General features: G+C 39.3%; 1 protein-coding gene across 2 annotated transcripts in view; it reads left to right on the forward strand.

Moving 5' to 3' along the window:
* Nucleotides 1-7,850, forward strand: part of AUH (AU RNA binding methylglutaconyl-CoA hydratase) — a 182,716-nt gene extending 174,866 nt beyond the window's left edge. For both annotated transcript variants that reach the window (NR_198874.1, NM_001434933.1), the window contains 3 exons: nt 2,162-2,212; nt 3,396-3,443; nt 7,239-7,850. Coding sequence is in view for 1 of the 2 variants with exons in the window: in NM_001434933.1 (NP_001421862.1) it covers nt 2,162-2,212; nt 3,396-3,443; nt 7,239-7,316 (177 nt within the window). In the remaining variant the exon portion in view is untranslated. The remainder of the gene's footprint in view (nt 1-2,161; nt 2,213-3,395; nt 3,444-7,238) is intronic.
* The last annotated feature ends 13,234 nt before the right edge of the window (nt 7,851-21,084 follow it).

Raw genomic sequence — 21,084 nt, forward strand, 5'->3', positions numbered from 1 at the left:
AGTGAAAGGATAAAATTCTCATTGAGAGGAGTACTCTGTTTTGTTCTGTTTTTTAGTGAATTGTTGATCTTAAAAAGAAATAGTACATACAAATTACATTTGGAAGAATTCTAACTAAGATACTTGCCTAAGTCTCAGAAAATTGCAGGGTCTTAAAATTTTTCAGCAGATGATTTAGGAATGAATTTAGGTAGGTTAAAACTGATAACCAAAAAAAAGGCATTTTTCATGCCATCATGCATTTATCATGCATTTATGCACTTACTGGATTCCTTTATTGTGCCTCTTATTTAGAGCCCCTTGCATTTTAATTCAAAAGGTGCTTTAAACTATACCATTCAATTCTAATTCATCACTCATAACAATTTTCAGGAATTTAAAATGTGATCAAATAAATTCCATCTGGAGGATTATGGTTTTCTAAGACAAAACCTTCTCGCAGAGGACTCTCAGTTTTGACCCTCACACATCTTGAAGGACTCATCGGGACCTGCAGCTTTTGTGTAATGTGGGAGTACCGCCTGGAGGACATGTCTTTACTAGTATATCATCATTGTGATTAATTATTGATGCCCAGGGAAGAATGATACAGATCCACTGCCTAAAACAGATGATATCTGCACTCCCATGTTAATCAAGAGCGTCAGCCTCATCTCCAGCCCAGTTCCGTTCAGTTCAATCTCTAGTCATGTCCGACTCATTGCAACCCCGTGGACTGCAGCATGCCAGGCTTCCCTGTCCATCACCAACTCCTGGAGCTAACTCAAACTCATGTCCATCGAGTCAGTGATGCCATCCAACCATCTCATCCTCTGTCGTCCCCTTCTCCTGCTGACTTCAGTCTTTCCCAGCATCTGGGTCTTTTCCAGTGAGTCAGTTCTTGTATCATGTGGCCAAAGTATTGGCACTTCAGCTCCAGCATCAGTCCTTCCAATGAATATTCAGGACTGATTTCCTTTAGGGTTGACTGATTTGATCTCCTTGCAGTTCAAGGGACTCTCAAGTCTTCTCAAACACCATTTCAAAAGCATCAGTTCTGCGCTCAGCTTTCTTATAGTCCAACTGTCACATCCATACATGACTACTGGAAAAACCATAGCTTTGACTAGACAGATCTTTGTTGGCAAAGTAATGTCTCTGCTATTTAATATGCTGTCTAGGTTGGTCATAGCTTTTCTTCCAAGATGCAAGTGTCTTTTAATTTCATGGCTACAGTCACCATCTGCAGTGATTTTGGAGCCCAAGAAAATAAAGTCTGTCACTGTTTCCATTGTTTCCCCATCTATTTGCTATGAAGGAATGGGACCAGATGCCATGATCTTAGTTTTCTGAATGTTGAGTTTTAAACCAGCTTAAACTTTCACTCTTTCACTTTCATCAAGCATCTCTTTAGTTTCTCTTCACTTTCTGCCATAAGGGTGGTGTCATCTGCATATCAGAGGTTATTGATATTTCTCCTGGCAATCTTGATTCCAGTTTGTGCTTCATCCAGCCTGGCATTTCACATGATATACTGTGCATATAAGTTAAATAAGCAGGGTGACAACATACAGCCCAACCTTCTGTCAAACCACTGATGGGTATGTTAATTGTGCCAAACACTCTTACCTCCTTTTCTTTTTCCTACTTAACTTGTAGGGAGATTTGCTGAACAATAGAAAGCCTTCTACTGGACACATGCCACCTGCCAACGTCCTCCAAACATCTAGTGTGCTGTGCTGCAGCATGCTGTGGGCTCGGCGTCATGTGGTGATGCAGTAGTTTGCTACAATTACGATTTATTAATAATTAAAAGCCCTGCGTGCGTGCTTAGTCGCTCAGTTGTGTTTGACTCTTTGTGACCGTTTGGGCTGTAGCCATAGGTTTCTCAGGCAAGAATACTGGAGTAGGTTGCTGTTCTTCCTGTGGAAGATCTTCCCAGCCCAGTGATTAAGCCTGCATCTCCTGCGTCTCCTGCACTGCAGGTGATTCTTTACTCTCTGAGCCATCAGGGAAGCCCAAAGGCCTTGCAAATCTCCTAAAATGAATTTTCCGTCAGTTATCTTACAGCCATTGTTGCTTCTATACTATGGATCCAGCAAAGGGAATTTCTGAATTTAACTGTGATGTACAACATAATTTGCATTAATAATAGTTAAAATATGTTTTGTTTGAATTTTAGGGACCTGTTGCAATGAGAGTGGCAAAATTAGCAATTAATCAAGGAATGGAGGTGAGTGTCCTAAGATTTTTGTTGGAATAGGTAGTGGAAATTAATTTAAATGAACCATTATTTTTTAATATTCTAAAATATTTACTGCTGTGATTACCGAAAGCTACTGAGGTGTTTTTTAGCTACATGAGTGATTTTAGTCTGCTTATAGCTGTAGTTGATTCAGTATCATAATCACAGAATTCAGTAATTTCACTTGCGCCTTGAAGCATATGACATGTTCATTATTTTTGCCATTGAGTTAATAGACTTATTGGCTAGTAGTTCATAGAAAACCAAAACAAAAGAGTATTCTGTGTATTCTCAGCACCATTATCATATTACCAAAAAAAAAAAAAAAAATGTTCTAAGGAGAACTTCCTGTTGCAAAGCTCCTACTAAGCATGGAGACCATCTTTAACTTCTCCATGTGCTTTCTCCAGTGAGACACAGTAAACCCTGTAGGGAGCCCTGGGGTTACTCTGGTGATATAGTCCAAAGGAGCGGAGGCCTTAGGACAGTGGAGAGATAAGCAGGCCAAGGGGTCCATGCAGGCACCCATTTGCTTTGGGCTTTGCATTATAGCAGTTGTATTTTGGATAAATTATAGGAATTTTAAAGAAAGACACTTCTTCCTTACAGACCCAGAAGTGCTATATTTTCCTGGGCTTCATAGCAGTAAAACAGGGTTGAATTTGTTAGCAGTAAACACATTTAAAGAAAATTTAAAGGCATTTGATTGGGTTTTAAAAATTCTTTCCTTCTCCAGGGGATATTTCTGACCCAGGGATTGAACCCGGGTCTCTTTCATTGCAGGCAAATTCTTTGCTATCTGAGCTGCCAGGCAATATATAGATATATCTTATGTATTTTATAAAGACTTCACCTACATTAACTCATTTGATCTTCCAATAACCCCATTTGGTAGATACTATAATTAGCTACTGGTTCAGATGCACCTCTCTGAGGCAAAAGAGGTTAAGTAACCTGTGTAAGCAAGGTTACACAGCTCACATATAGTAGACTCAGAATTTGAACCCAGGCAAGCTAAGTTTCTTATGCTGGTCATACTTCTGATTTGCTGTATTACATCAAAGAATTCTGTTCTTTTGGAATAAGGTTGTTAAATTTGAATTTATATTGATATACCATATTTTTAAAAAGTAATTCTTGCTAAAATGAATTGCTATATTTTTATTATCAGGTTGATTTAGTAACAGGATTAGCCATAGAAGAAGCATGTTATGCTCAGGTATGTGATAAAATCTCTTTAATTCAATGCAGATACACCCCTTACCTTCTGTATAAGTCAACTAAATTATATATCATGAGCAGATTTGACTCATGCCTATTACAGAATCATACAAATGGGTTGAAATTGTTTGTTTCTTTTCTTTAATTATCACCAGCTCTTGTGACTGATTCTGTTTCACTTAATGATGACTCCTGTCTACATAATTTAGAAAACCATTGGAATAATTGTTAGCAGCATTTGTTCTGTAGATGTCTCTCTGGCTCATGTTGTGTTTTCTGGGTGTGATTGGAACCCTCACTTCAGGGCAGAGAGATGGGAGGAAGGCAGCTGTGACCATGTGCCTCTAGGGAACATCAGAGTTTGAGACTCATTGACTTTTCCTGATGTTCTGAACCTTTTCTCCTACCCACTGAAAGTTCACTAATTCAATTACATATGGTTTTCTTTTTTATACACAAATTAATAGGGCTTTTTGTAGAGGAACAAATCTTCCTTCCTCCCTTCCTTTCTTCTGTCCTTTTTTAAATGAAAGATAACATTTTGTTTTAGGGCATGTAAAGTGGCCTAAGAGTTTTGTTCCACCTTTTCTGAGAATTGGAAACTGTGTTAGCTCCCATTTAAGCATGGTAGAATCATGAATTAGAAGCTAGAGCTAGAGTGTAAACTGTGGTCTGTATATATAAATTGCCACCTGTCATTGATGAACACATGCCATGAATGAACTAAATTACAAACCTCTTACAAATGGACAATCTCAGAGTCTGAAGAAAAATTTTAAAAGCATATTTGGCCACACCTTATCAAATGTAAAGGAACAGGAATTGTACAAAATAGTCAGACCACAAGGGAATTAAACTAAAACTCAGTTAAAGAAAGACAGATGGAACCCTACCTATTAATGGTGAGATTTAATCTTTTTAATAAGATTGAACAGTGTGCTTCTAAATGACATGTGTCAAAGAGAAAGTTTCAAGAGGAATTAAGATATATTTTGAGCTAAATCAAAATGAAAATATAGCTTATCAAAATTTGTGGAAATACATCAAAAATAATGTTTAGAGAGAAATTTATAGCATTAAATGTGTATATTAGAAAAGAAAGTTCTTTTCTAATTCTAAAAGAAGTCAATTTATCAGAAATGCAAGAAAGGTTATTATTCCTGATCCTGTTGAAAGGATAAAAGAATACTGTGAACTATGTATGGCCACAAATCTGATAACCTAGATGACATAGACCAATTCCTTGAAAGACAAAATATACCAAAATTCATACAAGGAAAAACAGATAATCTGAATAGTCCTATGTTTTTAATACAGATTAAGTCAATAATTAATAAGCTTCTGAAATAGCACCAGGCCCAGATATTTTTCACTGGTGAATTCTACCAGACATTTAATGAAGAAATTATGCCAATTATCTACAGCCTTTTCCAGAAAATAGAAGCAGAGGGAATATTTCCTAACTTATTCCATTAGGACAGTGCGTGTGTGCGTGCTGACACTTAAGTTGTGTCCGATTCTTTGCAACCCTGTGGACTGTAGCCTGCCAGGCTCCTCTTTCTCCATGCAAGAATACTGGCGTGGGTTGTCATACCCTCCTCCAGGGGATCTTCTGAACCCAGGGATCAAACCTGCATCTCTTACATCTCCTGCATTGGCAGGTGGGTTCTTTACCACCAGTGCCTCTGGGAAGCCCAAGGACAGTATTACCCTCATAACAAAACTAAAGATATTACAAGAAAGGAAAACTGTAAACCACTATCTCTCATGAATATAGATATAGAAATCCTCAACAAAATAATAGCAAACTAAATCCAGCAATCTATAAAAGGAATTATATGCTACAACCAAGTAATATTTTTTCCCTAGATATGCAAGGCTGGTTCAGCATTCAGAAATCAATATAATCCAAGCTAAAGAAGGAACTTTGGTGAAAGAAATCACTATTTAAATAGATAGCTCATATTCGTGGATAGCAAGACTCAATATTTTAAGATATCACTTCTTCCCAACTTGATCATACGTGTAGTGCAATCCCAATAAAAATGCCAGAAAGCTATTTTCCTAATACTGGCAAACCAGTTCTAAAGTTTATATGTAAAGTCCAAAGACATAGATTAGCCACCACACTAGTAAGGAGCAAGGTTGGAGGAATGGTACTACTCATCTTTAAGACTTACAGTAAAGCTGCAGTAATCAAGAAAGTGTGGTTCTGGCAAAAATAAAGACAGATAGGCTAATGAAACAGAATAGGGGACTCAGATTCATATAAATGTAGTCAGCTGATCTTTGACAGAAGAGCAAAGGCAATTCAATGAAGAAAAGTAATCTTGAAAATCAATAGTACTAAAAGCATGTGGACATTGAACTACCAAAAAAGAAAGAATCTAGTCATTAACCTTATACCTTTTACAGAACTTAACTGAAAATGACCTATAGACTTATTTTTAAATGTAAAATGAAAAACTATAAAACTTCTTGAAGTTAGCATAGTAGAAATTCTAGGTGACCTCAAGTTTGGCAGTGGCTTTTTAGATATAATGCCAAACGTGTAATTCATGAAAGAAAAAGAATTTATGTTTATTAAAATTAACTTACTACTCTGCAAAAGACACTGTGAAGAGAATGGAAAGATAAGCCATAGACTGGGAAAAATATATTTGCAAAACATATGTGATAAAGGACTTATATCCAAGGTACCAAAAAAACTTTTAAAACTCAAATAGCTTTTATAGTAAGAAATAGTAAGAAAATAGCTCATTAAAAAGAAGATATAAGGTCTGAAGAGATACCTCACCAAAGTAGGTATACAGAAGGCAGATAAGCATAAGTAAATATGGTCCGCATCATATGATATTAAGAAATGCACATAAAAACAGGATTTCCCAGTTTAGCCATTTCTTATATAATTTTACCACATGACCTAGTGGTCATGCAATTTTGCATTTACCCAAATGAGTTGAAAACCTGTGTCCACGCAAAAGCTACACAGTGGTGTTTATTATAGCAGCTTTACAAAGCTGCTATTCCTAAGTTTTGTAAAACTTGGAAACAACCCAGATGACCTTCAGTAGGTGAATGAATAAAAGCTGTGGTATTAATATGTGCATTCAGTGGGGTGTTTGTTACTCAGCAGTGAAAGGAAATGAGCTACTCTGCCAGGAAAAGACAAGAAGGAACCTTAAACACATATGGCTAAATAACAAATTTTAATCTTAAAAGTCCATACTATATGACTCCCGATTATGTGACATTCTGGAAAAGACATGGGCGGGGGCGTGGTCAGGGATGACTAGGTAAAGCATTAGGGATGTGTAGCCAGTCAGCTTGTTTTCTATGATGCTGTAATTAATGGTGGATACATGACATTATGTGTTTGTCAAAACGCATAGAATATCCCTAATGTTACTATGGACTGGTTAATAATACTGTGTCAGTATAGGCTCATTAGTCATAACAAATATATCACGTTAATAAAGGATGTTGATAATAGGGGAAACAGTGAGGGGCTTGAGGGCAGTATATGGGACTCTGAACTTTCTGCTTAGGTTTTTAATAGACCTAAAATTGTCTAAAAAATAAACTCTTAATTGTATTGAAGTATGTTTAGTAAAATGGAAGAAAAAAGCATATTGGAGTTAGAATGATAAATCTGCTCATGTAATTTAAATTGTTCAGATGATTTCACAATTTTAGATTGTCTTTTAATTAGTTTCCTTAGATAAAGCTCATTAAACTTTTATAGCTGTTTTTCATTTTGGGCACAGATAACGTACTGTTTTGCTTCTCTTAGACCATTCCAACAAAAGACAGACTTGAAGGTCTTCTTGCTTTTAAAGAGAAAAGGACCCCTCGCTATAAAGGAGAATAGAAGAAACAGAAATCTTTAAAATGCCAATGTAATAAATAATACTCCTGGAAGTACCTTTCAGATCCACATATGCCTCAGCACCTGGAATTGCAGTGACCAAAGTGAAGAACGAGTTATCTGTGTACTGAATTAAGTATCTGGAGTGGGCCCATATGCGTACTTTGTTCAAATATGTATCATCATACTCATTCAGATTTGTAAGCTAGTTGTGTATACTGTCAAAAACACCAATTCAAAATTAGGTATACATTTTTAAATACCTCCTGCATATGAGGCTTTCTGTTCTTAATTTTTTTAATGTGAATAATTTATATATTATACTCTCTAGGAAAAAATATTGATTGTATGTCTCCTGTGCTATAGTATGAAAATAAATTTTATTTCTATACACCAAAAATGCGAAGTTATACCAAATAAAGTTTCTAAGGGATTGTATATACATGCACCTACAGACTTACATCTCATACTGAAAAAGGAGTTGATAGGATTCTGAGTGAAAATTACCAAATATGAATAAAATTAGTGAAAAGAAAACTTGGAAATTTTTCTCTTAGCCCATTCGTTTTGTATTGAATAAGTCATTGCATGTTGGATTTTAGAAGAATCCACCTATCTATTGCTGATTCTATCAGGTGACCTCTTTATGTAGTCAGTCTTAGAATACAGTGTGGATGGTGGAGAATTAATCCAGTCAGAGACTGGGGCCAAAGGCCTCGTGCAGCCAACTGGAGGCCTGGTACAACCTTGAAGCCCTCCTAGCCAGTGGCCTGGTTCCCTGCCCTAACCCAGAAGTAAAATGGTGTACTAAGGTCGGCCCATTGAAGTGCCTTGGTCCTGGATTAAGGGTGAAGTGGAGTTTGCTCTTCTCTTCCTCTCCCTAGCTATTTGCACCTGATTTCAGTAAAGAAGGAAGGTGAACACGGTAACCCTTTCTCCCCCACCTAACAACCATCATACCTTTCTAACCCTGTCCAGGTAAGCACCTAGAGATGGAGGGGCTCCAGGGTCATGTGAGTTTATTTGGCCTTGCCTGGGAGGCAGATAGGAAGTGTGTGGGAATTAGCTATGTAATTCAGCAAAAGGGAGACGAACAGTATGCTCCCTGAATGAATCTGAGCTAGCTTTATTTTGTATTCATTTTATCAAACCTCACTGCTTTCTGGGGCTGCATCCAGGGCTGAGTCCAGCAGCACCAGCAAAGCCTCCCTTTTCTGGGACCCACCTGCTCCTGTTATCTGCCAGCTCTGGGGTGCCGCACTGTCCCCAAACACTGCAGTGAAGTCAAGTTCAGCACGTGGGTGACTGCCTGTTTCATGCATTTCCACAGCTTCTTTGTTCTTGGAAAGCATAGACTTGGAATTTTTGAAATCATCGAAACTTAGTTTTTAATTTGAGAAATTGAACTCTCAGTCTCGATTCTAAAATCCTTGAGAGAGAGAAGCATGAACTTACCCTCGGCTGATGGTCACACTCTTGTTCACACTGTTCACACCCTTGTGCTATGGCCAGCCCTGTGCCCTGTCACCTTTGCCACTGACACTATGCAGGCTATGACGTTTGCTCAGCTGATCAGTGTTGTATGAAAGGAGCTTATTAAAATTCATGTTCGGCTTTGGCGATGTATCTGCTGGTGTGTACACTTTGCTGACAAAGTTGTACCTAATTCATTTCCTACAGGATAATTTGCAAATAAAGTGCTGGTCCTTGTTTTCATGGTCCTTTAAAGGCATCACCGACTCCATGGTCATGAGTTTGAGTAAACTCTGGGAGTTGGTGATGGACAGGGAGGCCTGGCATGCTGCAGTCCATGGGGTCGCAAAGAGTCAGACACAACTGAGCAACTGAACTAAACTGAAAGGTTTCAGGACTATTTTTCTCTATCCATGACATTTTCAAAGGCCACTTCCTTTCTGAATAGGAAATAATTATGTTTGCGGGGAAATTGAGTGTGCTGAGTGACTTGTCTCTCCTGTCTTGGATTTGTAGTCTGCTGCTGACTGAACACCATTTAATCTAACAAGTTCTGATTAAGTCACTGGAGTATGTCTGAAAGCAAAGACATCCTCCTGTAGTAACTTCCACGTGTCTGCTCAGCTGTCTCTACAGATATTTGCATTTCTCTTGGTTTTCTCTTTAGCAAAGCAGTCTTGCTGGGGCGTGGTCCTAACACTCCACCCAGGTTGAGGTCCAATGGCCGGTGGTTGCGGGAGGTGGGAGAGCTGCTTTTTCCAGAGGGAGCACCTGCTCTGACAGGTGAGCCCCAACTTCTTTTGTTTTCCTCCAGAACTTGAGTGTTTTCAAGTCCTTAAACTGAAACCACGTCAAATCGACGCAGCAAGCCGGAAACGCAGTGGATGTAGCCACACATTCAGATGAAGCTAAAGGCGGTTGAGAGGGAGGGAGGGTGATTAACCAGGCACATTTACAATTCAGGGCAAAAACATTTCGTGTTATCTCAGAACAGGAGACCTACTAGTATTGAGGTAATGTAGTGCTGGTTAATGTATAACTTATCTCTGGAAGGAAAAGAGGTATCCAAGTTAACAGAGGTTCTGAGTCAAGAGAGGACTTGTAATCACGGCCGAGAGAAGACTTGGGTTTCCTGTGACTTGTTTTCTGTAATTTAAAGGGTCATTTCAAGTTTGTGTTGTTTTCAGTAAAAAACACCTGGCTTTCCTGTGCTTTTTCCCTCCTTTTCTGGCTGTCAAAAAACTTGGCTTGTCATACTTTTTCTGACAGTACATAGAATAGCACTCTGGATACGGACTAGAGTAATTGGGTGTCATTTTGTGGATAGTGTAATTACAGAAAATGCTTGTTTTTCAAATGGACTCATAGCTGGCTACCCGCTGGTCCAATTCCTCACTTGATCTCCACTCCATCTTCTAGTTAGGGGAGGCCCTACATTTGTTTTGATTTGGGGTCCAAAAATCCTGACAGGTAGGCAAACATTTTAAATGTTTAATCCTTCTGTTGTTTGCCTACTCACCTAGTTAAATATTAACTAATGTGTATGTCGACATTTATTGGATTTTATCAGAAGACAATAGAAATTTTCTCATTTAAACAAGACGTGTACATGCATCACAAAAGAAAAAATAACAGCATTTCAAAGTTACTTGATAATATTTTGATAAAATGAAGAGCCATTCTTCTGTGTTGACGAAACAAGCTACGGATTGTGAGATGTGGTTGGGGATGTTTGGCAGGTAGGAGGATGAAAAACTGCTCAAAATATTTGTGGATCTCAAGCCCTGAAAACTCACTGTTTGAGATGTCTTTTGGGGAACATCCCAAAACTCAGCTACCCTTCAGAGGGCTGGCTCCTAATCATAAAACAGTTTGGTTCACAGTGTTTGTTTTTCAAACCAAACCCCAGGGTAATACAAGAGAGCTGGGTACCTGGTGAGAATAAAAGACCCCAAGGACCCTTGAAGACACACGCCTCTCAAGTGGTCAGGGCCAGCCTTTGTGACATTCATCCATGCAGCACCAGCTTCAAAGTAGGAAGGTGACCCTTCTACAGTGAGCTGACAATTCCCTGGAACCAGCAAAGTGAGCTCATGGCCACCAGGGTGTCAATCCCATTTTGAAGTATAGAAAACACAGTATTGCATGTTTGGATTCAAGGGAACAGTTTGACAATATCATTGAGGATATTATGTGCAGGCGACAAGAGAATTAGAGCTGGGTATTGTTACGATAATAATGACTACAGCTTATGAAGCCCTAAATGCCTCCAGGTGTGTCTATCCGCAGTTGTTTACTTTTCATAGCATCCGGAAAAGGAGAGGTGCTGGTTATTCCTGGGATCCAGAGCAGGAAACGAACACAGTTTGATGACGGGTGGTGGAGTCCAAGACTGAACCTGAGACTGTTGACTTGTCATACTGTTAAGCCTGAAAACAGCTGAACAGCATAACCGAAGACTGCCAATAGATGTGTGTCAACCTTTGCCCAAAGTGGTTCTAGTTTTCTTGAGACTCGAGACACTAGATGTGCGTATTGAGGGGTCAGAAGACGAGACAGTGTGACGGTTACAGCGATGCCTGCTCAGTGTCTCTAAACTAAGCCCTTTGGCTACCTGGTCACATCCAATACTTAAAAACCTTAGGAAATGGGTTTGTCATTTTATCGTATAAGAAACTGAAGCCAGAGCTATGTCTGTGGTGGGCATTCTGAATTCAGAGCCCCCAACGCTCATCATGACACCTGGAGGATATGGAGCCAGTCTTGGCAGCTGTGAACAGTGAGTCTGAGGACTCGTGTTTGATAAGAATACCCATTAGAAGCGCATGTGGGTCAAGAGCCCCCCGTGCTGCTTCTGGGGAAGAATGATGAGCCTCTTGCTCTATTCTGCACTGGTCAGGCCCACCCGAAGTCTTGTATTCACTTCTTAATGTCACAGTTCCAGTTGCTTGTAGATTCACTTTGTGCTTTTCTGGAAAGCACACAGGCGTTCTTCACCCAAGTTTTCAACTCTTCTGAAACCAGTGATGAGGCCATTTGGTAAAAGCATCTCCTCCCTCTGAGCCTGTTTCTTCACCTATAAAGGAATCCCATAGTCGTTTGTGATCCCTGCAAAGACAGATCGGGTGTGTCCGTGCAAAAGGGCTGTGGAATCAGTAAGGTCATCTTCTACAGAAGTGGTGGTGATGTTTGATTTTTTCCACGTTTCAAGAGACCTGTTGGAACAGGTAGGCGGGTCTCACAACCACACCCAGTTCAGGGTCATGTTCAGGAACCTGAATGTTCACCCAGGAAACAAGAGGTTGGGGAAACCTGGTGGCTGTTCTTGTTTTTTTAACTACAGTGTGAAACTGGAAACTTCGAGGCTGCAAGGAGCCAGAGGAAGCCACACAGGTCCTCATCCCCAACACTCCTCTTCTGCTCTGTTCGTGTTTATCCACACACAAGCTATGGTCAATAGGGGAAGCTGCTTCCATACTCCCAGGCCCAGAAGCAGCTCCCTGCCACTGAGGTTGAAGAAGAAAGTGGGCAAGGGGTTGGGGCAGAGGATAGCTGCTCCAACTCAGCTCTGTCCCAGAAGTCATCCAACGGCTCCCCTTCAATCCCAACACAGGCTGAAGAGATGGGAAATATGCGGCTGCAAGGACAGCTCACTAGCGAGTTGGGTCATAAAGAAGCACCGAGAGCAGTGACCTGCCTAAGTGGGTCTGTATTTAATAACTACTTTGGCCCTTGGGATAATCCATAACTTAGCAGTAGTTCTTTTAATATTTTGAGGAAAAGTATCCTTAGGCTTCCCTGGTGGCTCAGACAGTAAAGAATCTACCTGCAATGCAGGAGAGCCGAGTTCGATGCCTGGGTTGGGAAGATCCCCTGGAGAAGGAAATGGCAACCCATTCCAGTACTCTTGCCTTGAGAATTCCATGGACAGAGGAGCCTGGCGGGCCACAGTCTACGGGGTTGCAAAATGTCAGTCATGACTGAGCCCCTACCAGTTTTGCTTTCATCCTTGGGCCTGAATGCCATGCTGATAGTACCAGTTTCAAGGGCCGGGGAGGGAGGATTATCCATTTTCTCATCACCCTGTTGGTTCTCACGTGGCTGCCTGGTGGGCGCCCTGCCCGGAGGAGGCTCCAGGAGATTCGGTCCCTGTGGCCACTGAGCCGTGGGAGCACGGTGGGTGCCTGCCCTGCCTACTCCCCACATCCCACGGCCAAGGTTCAGTCCTATTGGCTTTTCAAAGACTGTCAAATGTTCTGCAAACTCAGTCTCTTATGAACCCATTTCACAGAGCAGGGCCTGAATTCTAAGAGAAAGAGTGAAAATCACCATGGCATTGAGTGACAGCTCATGAAGGAACTGTGTTCTTTTAGTCGTGCTGTTCGCAGGCCGAGGTTTCAGAGGCGCTGGGATGGGCAAATGCACTTCTTGACCTTTTTGAAAGTAGTCTGAGTCACTTTCACTTTCAGCCTCTAAACCTTTCTGAATGAATCCTTTGTGCAGTTTACAGAAAGTGAAGAGCAGTTTGGCAACTGAGAAAAGTTCAAACTCCTCACCGCCTCTCCTACATTGAGTAACATTTCTTTTGAGTTGTCTATTAACAGTTCTGAAACAAACTTTTTATGAAGCCTAGAACTTGCTCATGAGTGGCCTTATTTTGAGCATTTCAAAAATACAAGAAATGTGTTTTGTGCCATAAAAGACAGGAAATGACATCCCACATCTGACTTGGTGGAAAGAAATGTAATTATTGGAATGGTTTGATTGGTATAATTATGCATATTACCTATCAGTGACTCAGATGCTTACAGGACACAAAGGTGTTCATCTAATATAACATCTAATATGAAAGGTACTGTTTTTGCTATGGTCTTTGTGGGAATGTGTATGTGACTTGTGACTGTCCAACCACTCTTCTAAAAAGACTAACGGTGTGTATCCCAGCCCATCCACGATGCTGGTACTCCTGAGTTCAGGTAGAGTATGTCATCTCTCATTTGCTATGGGTGTTAAAAAATGTTTGCTTGTGTAGATCTGAAAATATATGTCAAATTTCCTGAAAAACTAGACAGACCTGGCATTTTTAAGTTCCCCCCAAGCATAAGCTTGTCTTGGAAAGTGAATGTGAGGAGTATTGTGGTTAAAGGGACCAGGGAAAGGAGCCAGCCCAGTCCTGGCTGGACCAGGCCTACCTGACTGAGGTCTTCAGCAGACTCAGAATGGAGGCCACATCTATGAGGAAAACAAGACTTTATCTTGTCTATTCATTCGACCTGAGGACAGGGATTTCCAAAGCTGCTGGAACCTGAAAAAGGCATCACCAAGATGTGTTTTTGAGACTCTACTCCATATCTTCTGAGTTGATTCTGTGTTTGGAGCCCTAAAATTGATATTGAGATAAAAGTCACCTTGGTAAACTTCCCTTTGAACTGTAATTCACACACCATAAAGGTCACCCATTCAAGTGTACAAGTCTGTGATTTTAGTATGTTCACAGTTGTATAACCATGACCACTGTCTAATTCTAGATATTTTCATCACCCTGAAAAGAAGCCCTGTACGCGTTATCAGTCAGTCCTGATTGCCCTTCCCCGCAGCCCCTAGTAATCACTAATCTACTTTCTGTCTCTGGATTTGCCTACTTTAAATACTTCATATAAATAGAATTATACAATATATAGTCTTTTATGTCTGATTTTTTTTCCACTCAACATAATGTTTTCAAGATATATTCATGGTGTAACATGTATCAGTACTTAACTTCTTTTTATGGCTGGAAATATTCTACTGTATGTATATACCACATTTTGTTTATCCATTCATCAGCTGATGACGAATTTTTTATAGTTGTTTCCACTTTTTGGTTGTTATGAATAATGCTGCTGTGAGCACGGGTGTACAAGTATTTGTTGGGAAATATGTTGTCCTTTCAATAGTTTGTGTCTTTTTGGATTTTTTCTGTTTCACTTAGGTTATCTAATTTGTTCACACACAGTTGTTTATAGTATTCCTTTACATCCCCCTTTTTCATTACTGATTTTAGTACTTAGTCCTCTTTTTTTTTTCATGGTCAGTCTGTCTAGGTTTGTCAATTTTGTTGCCTTTTAAAGAGGCAAATTTTTATTTTGTTGATTTTTCTTCATTGTTTTCTTGTTCTCTATTTCATTTGTTTTGACCCTAATATTTATTATATCCTTTCTTCTACTTGGTTTGGGTCTAGTTTGCTCATATTTTTCTAATTCTTTATGATAGAATGTTAGGTTATTTGATTTGAGATCTTTTTAACGTAGGCATTTACAACTATGCAGGTATCTCTAAGAATGCTTTGGTTATATCCCATAAATTGTGATATGTTTGTGGAAAAGTTAGTATAACAGGTCTGAACTGCTATTCTTGGGAAGTACTGATTCAAGGTTGACCCTTGGTCTGCATTTGGGAACTTAGATGATGTACAATTCCCACCATTTGCAGAACTGATAAGTTATATCTAAACTGTTTGTACAAACAATATGGTTTATGCTAAACACCTGATTTCCTTTTTTGATTACAGAGTTTGGATATTTGCCAGTTGGGGTATGCCTACATGATTACTCCCCAGCAAAAACCCTGGTCTCTGAGTCTCTAATGAGGTGTTGGACACACTTCACATATTGTTATAATTTATTACTAGAGGAGTTGAACGTATCCTGTGTGACTCCACTTGGAGAACACCCTCAGAAGCATGTGGCCATCTTCCCTGATCTTCGCCCCTGCCTTGTTTCATTTGCTGCTGTTGCTTGTATCCTTTTGATTATGTACTATGCCAGAGCTGTTAATATTTGCTGAATCCTGTGACTCCTTCCAGTGAATTACTGAATCTGGAGACGGTACTGGGACCCTGACATGCAATTTTGTTTTCATTCATCTCAGTGTATTTTATGATTTGCCCTGTGTTATTTGTCTTTTGACCCTTTGGGGGTTTTAGGATTGTGTTCCTAAATTTTAACAGCCTTGTGAATATCTCAGATTCCTTATAATATTGATTTTAAATTTAATTCCATATTGTTTGGTGAATCCACTTCAGTCACATCATTGTATAACTTTAGTTCTTGGCGTTTTAATGAGACTTGTTTTATGGCCTAACATATAATCTATCCTGGAAAAGATTTCATGTGTATATGAGAAGAATGTGTATTCTGCCGTTGGTGGATGAAGTGTTTTATTAAATCTCATTAGTTTGTAGTCTTGCTTTGTTCTTTTATTTCCTACTTGATCATCTGTCCAGTTGGTCTGTCCATTATAGAAAGGGAGGTATTGATGTCTGCAATTACTATTGTTGAATTGTGTATTTCTCCCTTCAGTTATGTCAGTTTTTCTTCATTAATTTTCAACTTTGCTGTTATGCATATATATTTATAATTATTATGTCTTCTTGGTAGATTAACAATTTTATTATTATAAAATGTTCTCCTTTATTTTATCTATACCAACTGTTTTTATCTTTGTTCAGTTGCTCAGTCATGTCCAACTCTCTGCAACCCCATGGATGCAGCATGCGAGGCTTCCCTGTCCTTCACTATCTCCCAGAGTTTTTATCTTAAAGTTTGTTTTATCTAATATTAGTATAGATACTCCAGCTTTCTTTTGATTGCTCTTTACATGGTATAGTTTTCCAATCCTTTTGCTTTCAACCTACTAATGTCTTTGAATCTAAAGCCTGTCTCGTGTAGACAGCGCAAAGTTGGATTATGTTGTTTTAATTCATTCTGCTCCTTCTTCCTTTTGATGGAGTGGTTAACCATTTACAATTAATGTGATTATTGATAAGGTGATATTCACATCTGCCATTTTGCCATTTGTTTACTACATGTCACATCTTTTTGTTCCTCTCTTATTGCTTTACTGCTTTCTTTGTGTTCAACAGATACTTACGAATGTACCATTTTAATTCCCTGGTAATTTCATTTACTGTTTGTAACTTTGGACTTGTTTTCATAATAGTTTTTTGGGAAATTACAACCTTAACTTACAAATCTATCTTGGATTAATACCAACCTAATTCCAATAGTACATAAAACATCTGCTCTAATGTAGCTTTGTACCCTTCCCTTTCTCTGTACTACTATAACCATATAAATTAAATCTTTATGCATTATAAATCTGTAAGAATAGCTTTATAAAGATTAATTTATGCAGTTGTCTGAATTCTGGTGGGAGGGATAAAGTTACAAACTGAAAAATAATTTCTACTGTTTTTAATAGGTGTATAATAATTAGTTTTGTCAGTACACCTAATTTTTTGCATGGATTTGAATTATCCTCTTCTTGTTTAGTTGCTAAGTCATATCTGACTCTTTTGCGACCCCATGGACTGTACCCTACCAGGCTCCTCTGTCCAGGGATTTCCCAGGCAAGAATACTAGCATGTTGGTGCATGTCAAGAATGCTTGGTCAGGCAATTGGCAACTTTGGTTTGGTCTTCACTTCCTATTTGTGCAGAGCCTCAAGGTCAACCAGAGGTAAGAGGGCCTCCTCAAGTCATTCCTGATTGTGCATACAGCCCTGCATGTGCCCATTGCTTTCTACATTACTAGGAATGTGTCAGAGCTTTACCTAGTCCCTTGTTACATCTCATTCTCCCTTTTCTCATTTTCAGTGTTTTGGTCAGTTTCTTGTTTGTGTCAACTGTAATCACTGCCTCAGACAATTTGGATGCTAAACAGTTGTCACTGGTTGTTTTCCACAAGTACTCTGCTGAAAAATCTGTTCACAGTGAGGGAGCTCTGAGTCAGGTCAGATAAAAGCAAGCCTTTTGATATGAGTGGGGTTTTCCCACTAACTGATTTTCCAAGGAGCTGCCAGACAGGTCAGATAATACAGATTTCTAGGAGGAGGGCTGTGGGAAGGCTATAGACATGGCGGTAGTCAGGTCACGGCTGTGCTGATTTTGAGGTTGTTGGCTTTCAAGATATACAAGGGATTTAGAAAGGAGGCTGGATATACGACAGTCACCACAACTAGAGAAAGCCCGTGTGCATCAGTGAAGACCCACCACAGCCAAAAAATAAGATAAATAAATCTTTAAAAAGTCACAGAGCTTAATGTTCCCATTGAGATTCAGTCATCTTTCATGATTAAATGTTCTTTGGATTGTTGCAAGCCTGTGGTTGAATTCCAAAGTTCTGTAAACTTTGATTTTAACAATTATTGCTCCCATAGAGGAGGAGATTTTTGGAGATTCTCATTATACCATTCCCACTGATGTCACTCATCTAGCTGATTCTAATGCAACTGTGTGTATCAAGCAATATTATTGATAAACAAGATATTCAGAGTAGCTGTCTGACCTCTGGTACATCAGAATTTATGTCTATTGAATAAATTGATGTTTGTTGAATAACACTAACAATATATTAATCATTATTAATATTGGTATTAATGATATATTAATAATTACCACCAATATAATATTTACTATTGTTATCATTTCAGCCCCAAATATTTGCAGCCAAAATGTAAAGTTTTTTTGCAGTCAGTAAAGGATAGGGTTTACTGCTGTGTTGTCTTTTAATTGTATGCTCTGAAGATGGACTCAGGAAACAGATATTTTCTGCTTCAGCTAAGACTGCTCCCTCCTTGTCATGAGTTGGCTTGGTCTGCTGAGAATTTGTATTCATTCAACCACCAGTGGCCAAACTGATAGCTGCAGATTAAAGCAAGTCAATCCATAAATGCAGAGTTCAAATAATCAAAGTCAAGAGTTAATTATTGCAATTCCAGCATTTATAAGTGTTTTATGTTTTAGGAGAAATACAAGCTTTTCTTCTATGTGGTTAAATTCACGTTCCATTGTTGAACATGAAGAATATAATGACAAAGCAGCTTATTAATTGGAACTTGTTAGATCTTGGGCAAGATTTCAAATACAGTAAGAGTTTGTTAATGATGGAATCCAAGAGTTCTTTTCTTACAAGAAAAAGTATAATGAAAATAACACGTACTGATTTGATTATTTCTAATATCTGCTGGGAAACCAGCTATATTCCAGTTGGTACCTAGAATGTATAATTGTCCCTGGGTTAAGTTTCAGAAGAATTTTTTAGTTACAGTGTCATTGAGAACAACAGGTAGTTTTTCAGAGTCCTCACTCCTCCACTGGCACTGTTAATTCTCACAGCTCCTCAAACATATTGGCCATTGTTAACATGGCTAATTGCTGGTGTGCTACACTAGAGTCTGTGTTGATGTTACAGAAACAGTTTATGCTACACAGACTCTCTATTCATGTAGTAATTACAGCATGTTTGTCCTATTTCGCAAGTGTTCTCTTTGGATAATACTGGCAAGATTAAGTAATAGTTTCTCGCTAACAGTATTGCTCAAGAATATCAAACATGATGGATTGAGATTTGATGTATTACACGTACGTCTTTGGCTCCTGGCATCTTTGAGCTTTTACTTTTCTTATGTATAAAATAATCTTACAGTGGGGCTATGTCTATTGTTTCCAACACAAATGCCAGGAACTATTTGAGCAAAATATTTGATTTTCATTTTAATGGATAGTTTTTGTAATGACCAAGTGTAACACATCCCAGCCAGCCACAGCTCTCTGCCAGAAACCAGGCACTTCAAAGAGTCTTCTTTTTAGAACTCCAAAGGAACCAAAATATCTATTTCACCATATCATCCAACTTAATTATTGGCAATAAGTGACTGTTGGCAGGAAGGATGCATCACATGGTTCCAGTTCTGCTTCAGGAAAGGTCAATAGGAAGCACAAACTCTGGCCTGCATTGTGCAGACGTGGGCTTGGATCCCCGACACGTGCTTCAGAACCCATTATGCAATGTGACGCTCACTGATTCATGGCTGCTTGCACAAGGTTTTCATTACCCTGAATACAAGCATACTGGGAATGATTAACTTTGTGACATAACTCTCATCACACCACTATGGAAGATTCAAACAGAGTTCCAAAATCACGTGCTTCAGAAGTAACCCGATGTGTTTTGGCTTCTTAATGGGTCTGTGATTAACAACTGCTTTAAAGCTACTGAGAGAAACAGAGAAACCTATTTGGGAATTTTGTCCAGAGTGGGGGTTTCATGAGCTTGGTTCCTGCATGAACACGCCTCTATTTTATTTTAATTGTGCCTTTTGTATTCTAATTTGCTATGAAAAACATCAGATCTGTTTTGCAATGCTCCATCTTATGAGCTCAATACTGAATATATGGTTACTTTTTTTTCTTTATTATTTGTATTAGAGTATAGTTGATTTACAATGTTGTGTTAGTTTCATGTCTACAGCAAAGTGATTCAGTAACACATATTTTTGTATCTATTATTTCTTAAGTTCTTTTCCCATTTAGGTTATTACAAAGTATTTAGCACCATTCCCTGTCCTATACAGTAGGTTCTGTTGATCATTTTATGTATAGTAGTGTGAATATACAGTTGCTATTATTCAACATTTTGCGGCCACAAAGCTATGCCTCTCATATCCCCCAACATGACAGATAGTTAATATGATGCTTGTTATTGATTTCATATGATTAAATAGTAAATTAAAATTTTGCATCTTGTTAAAGATTTTTAAATCCTCATTGAGTACAGTGTGACATGCTTGGGTATAAGGACTCTTTGATATGAATGTCAGGAAATCAACTAAAGTGGCTTAGGCGCAAAGGAGTTTCGTGATTCTCAGCATGGAACTCTGACAGGACAGGGGAACCAGGCTCTCAGGGCTTCAGGGACGCTCTTCATTTCTTGTCACGTGTCCCCTGGCATGTGGCTTCATCCTCTGGCTGGCCTCAGCTCCACGCTGCCTGCCTCGCCACCAGGGAAGAAGGGGGACTCTCTTCACTCAGGTCTAACTCAGAATCTCCCAGGAGTGGCCTCTGGTGGGCCTTGTGGATCACATGTCCCCTTTGTGGCCACAGCAGTGGACATTATAAGTGGGGGATGTGAAAGAAAGTGAAAGCGAAAGTGTTAGTTGCTCAGCCGCGTCCGACTCTTTGCGACCCCATCGGCTGTAGCCCGCCAGGCTCCTCTGTCCATGGAATTCTCCAGGCAAGAATACTGGAGAATACTGGAGTGGGTTGCCATTTCCTTCTCCAGAGGATCTTCTTAACCCAGGGATCAAACCTGGATCTCCTCCATTGCAGGGAGATTCTTTACTGCCTAAGCCTCCAGGGAAGGCCCAAGTTGGGGATGGAGGCCTCTCCAACTGAAGGGAGGGCTGCTATTCTGGCCAGAAAAATCACAGCAGCCCCTGAGGGCCAACCTTGACCCAACTGGTCATCCATTCCCCATGA

This window comes from Bos taurus, chromosome 8 (assembly GCF_002263795.3).
Source record: "Bos taurus isolate L1 Dominette 01449 registration number 42190680 breed Hereford chromosome 8, ARS-UCD2.0, whole genome shotgun sequence".
Lineage (NCBI taxonomy): Eukaryota > Metazoa > Chordata > Mammalia > Artiodactyla > Bovidae > Bos > Bos taurus.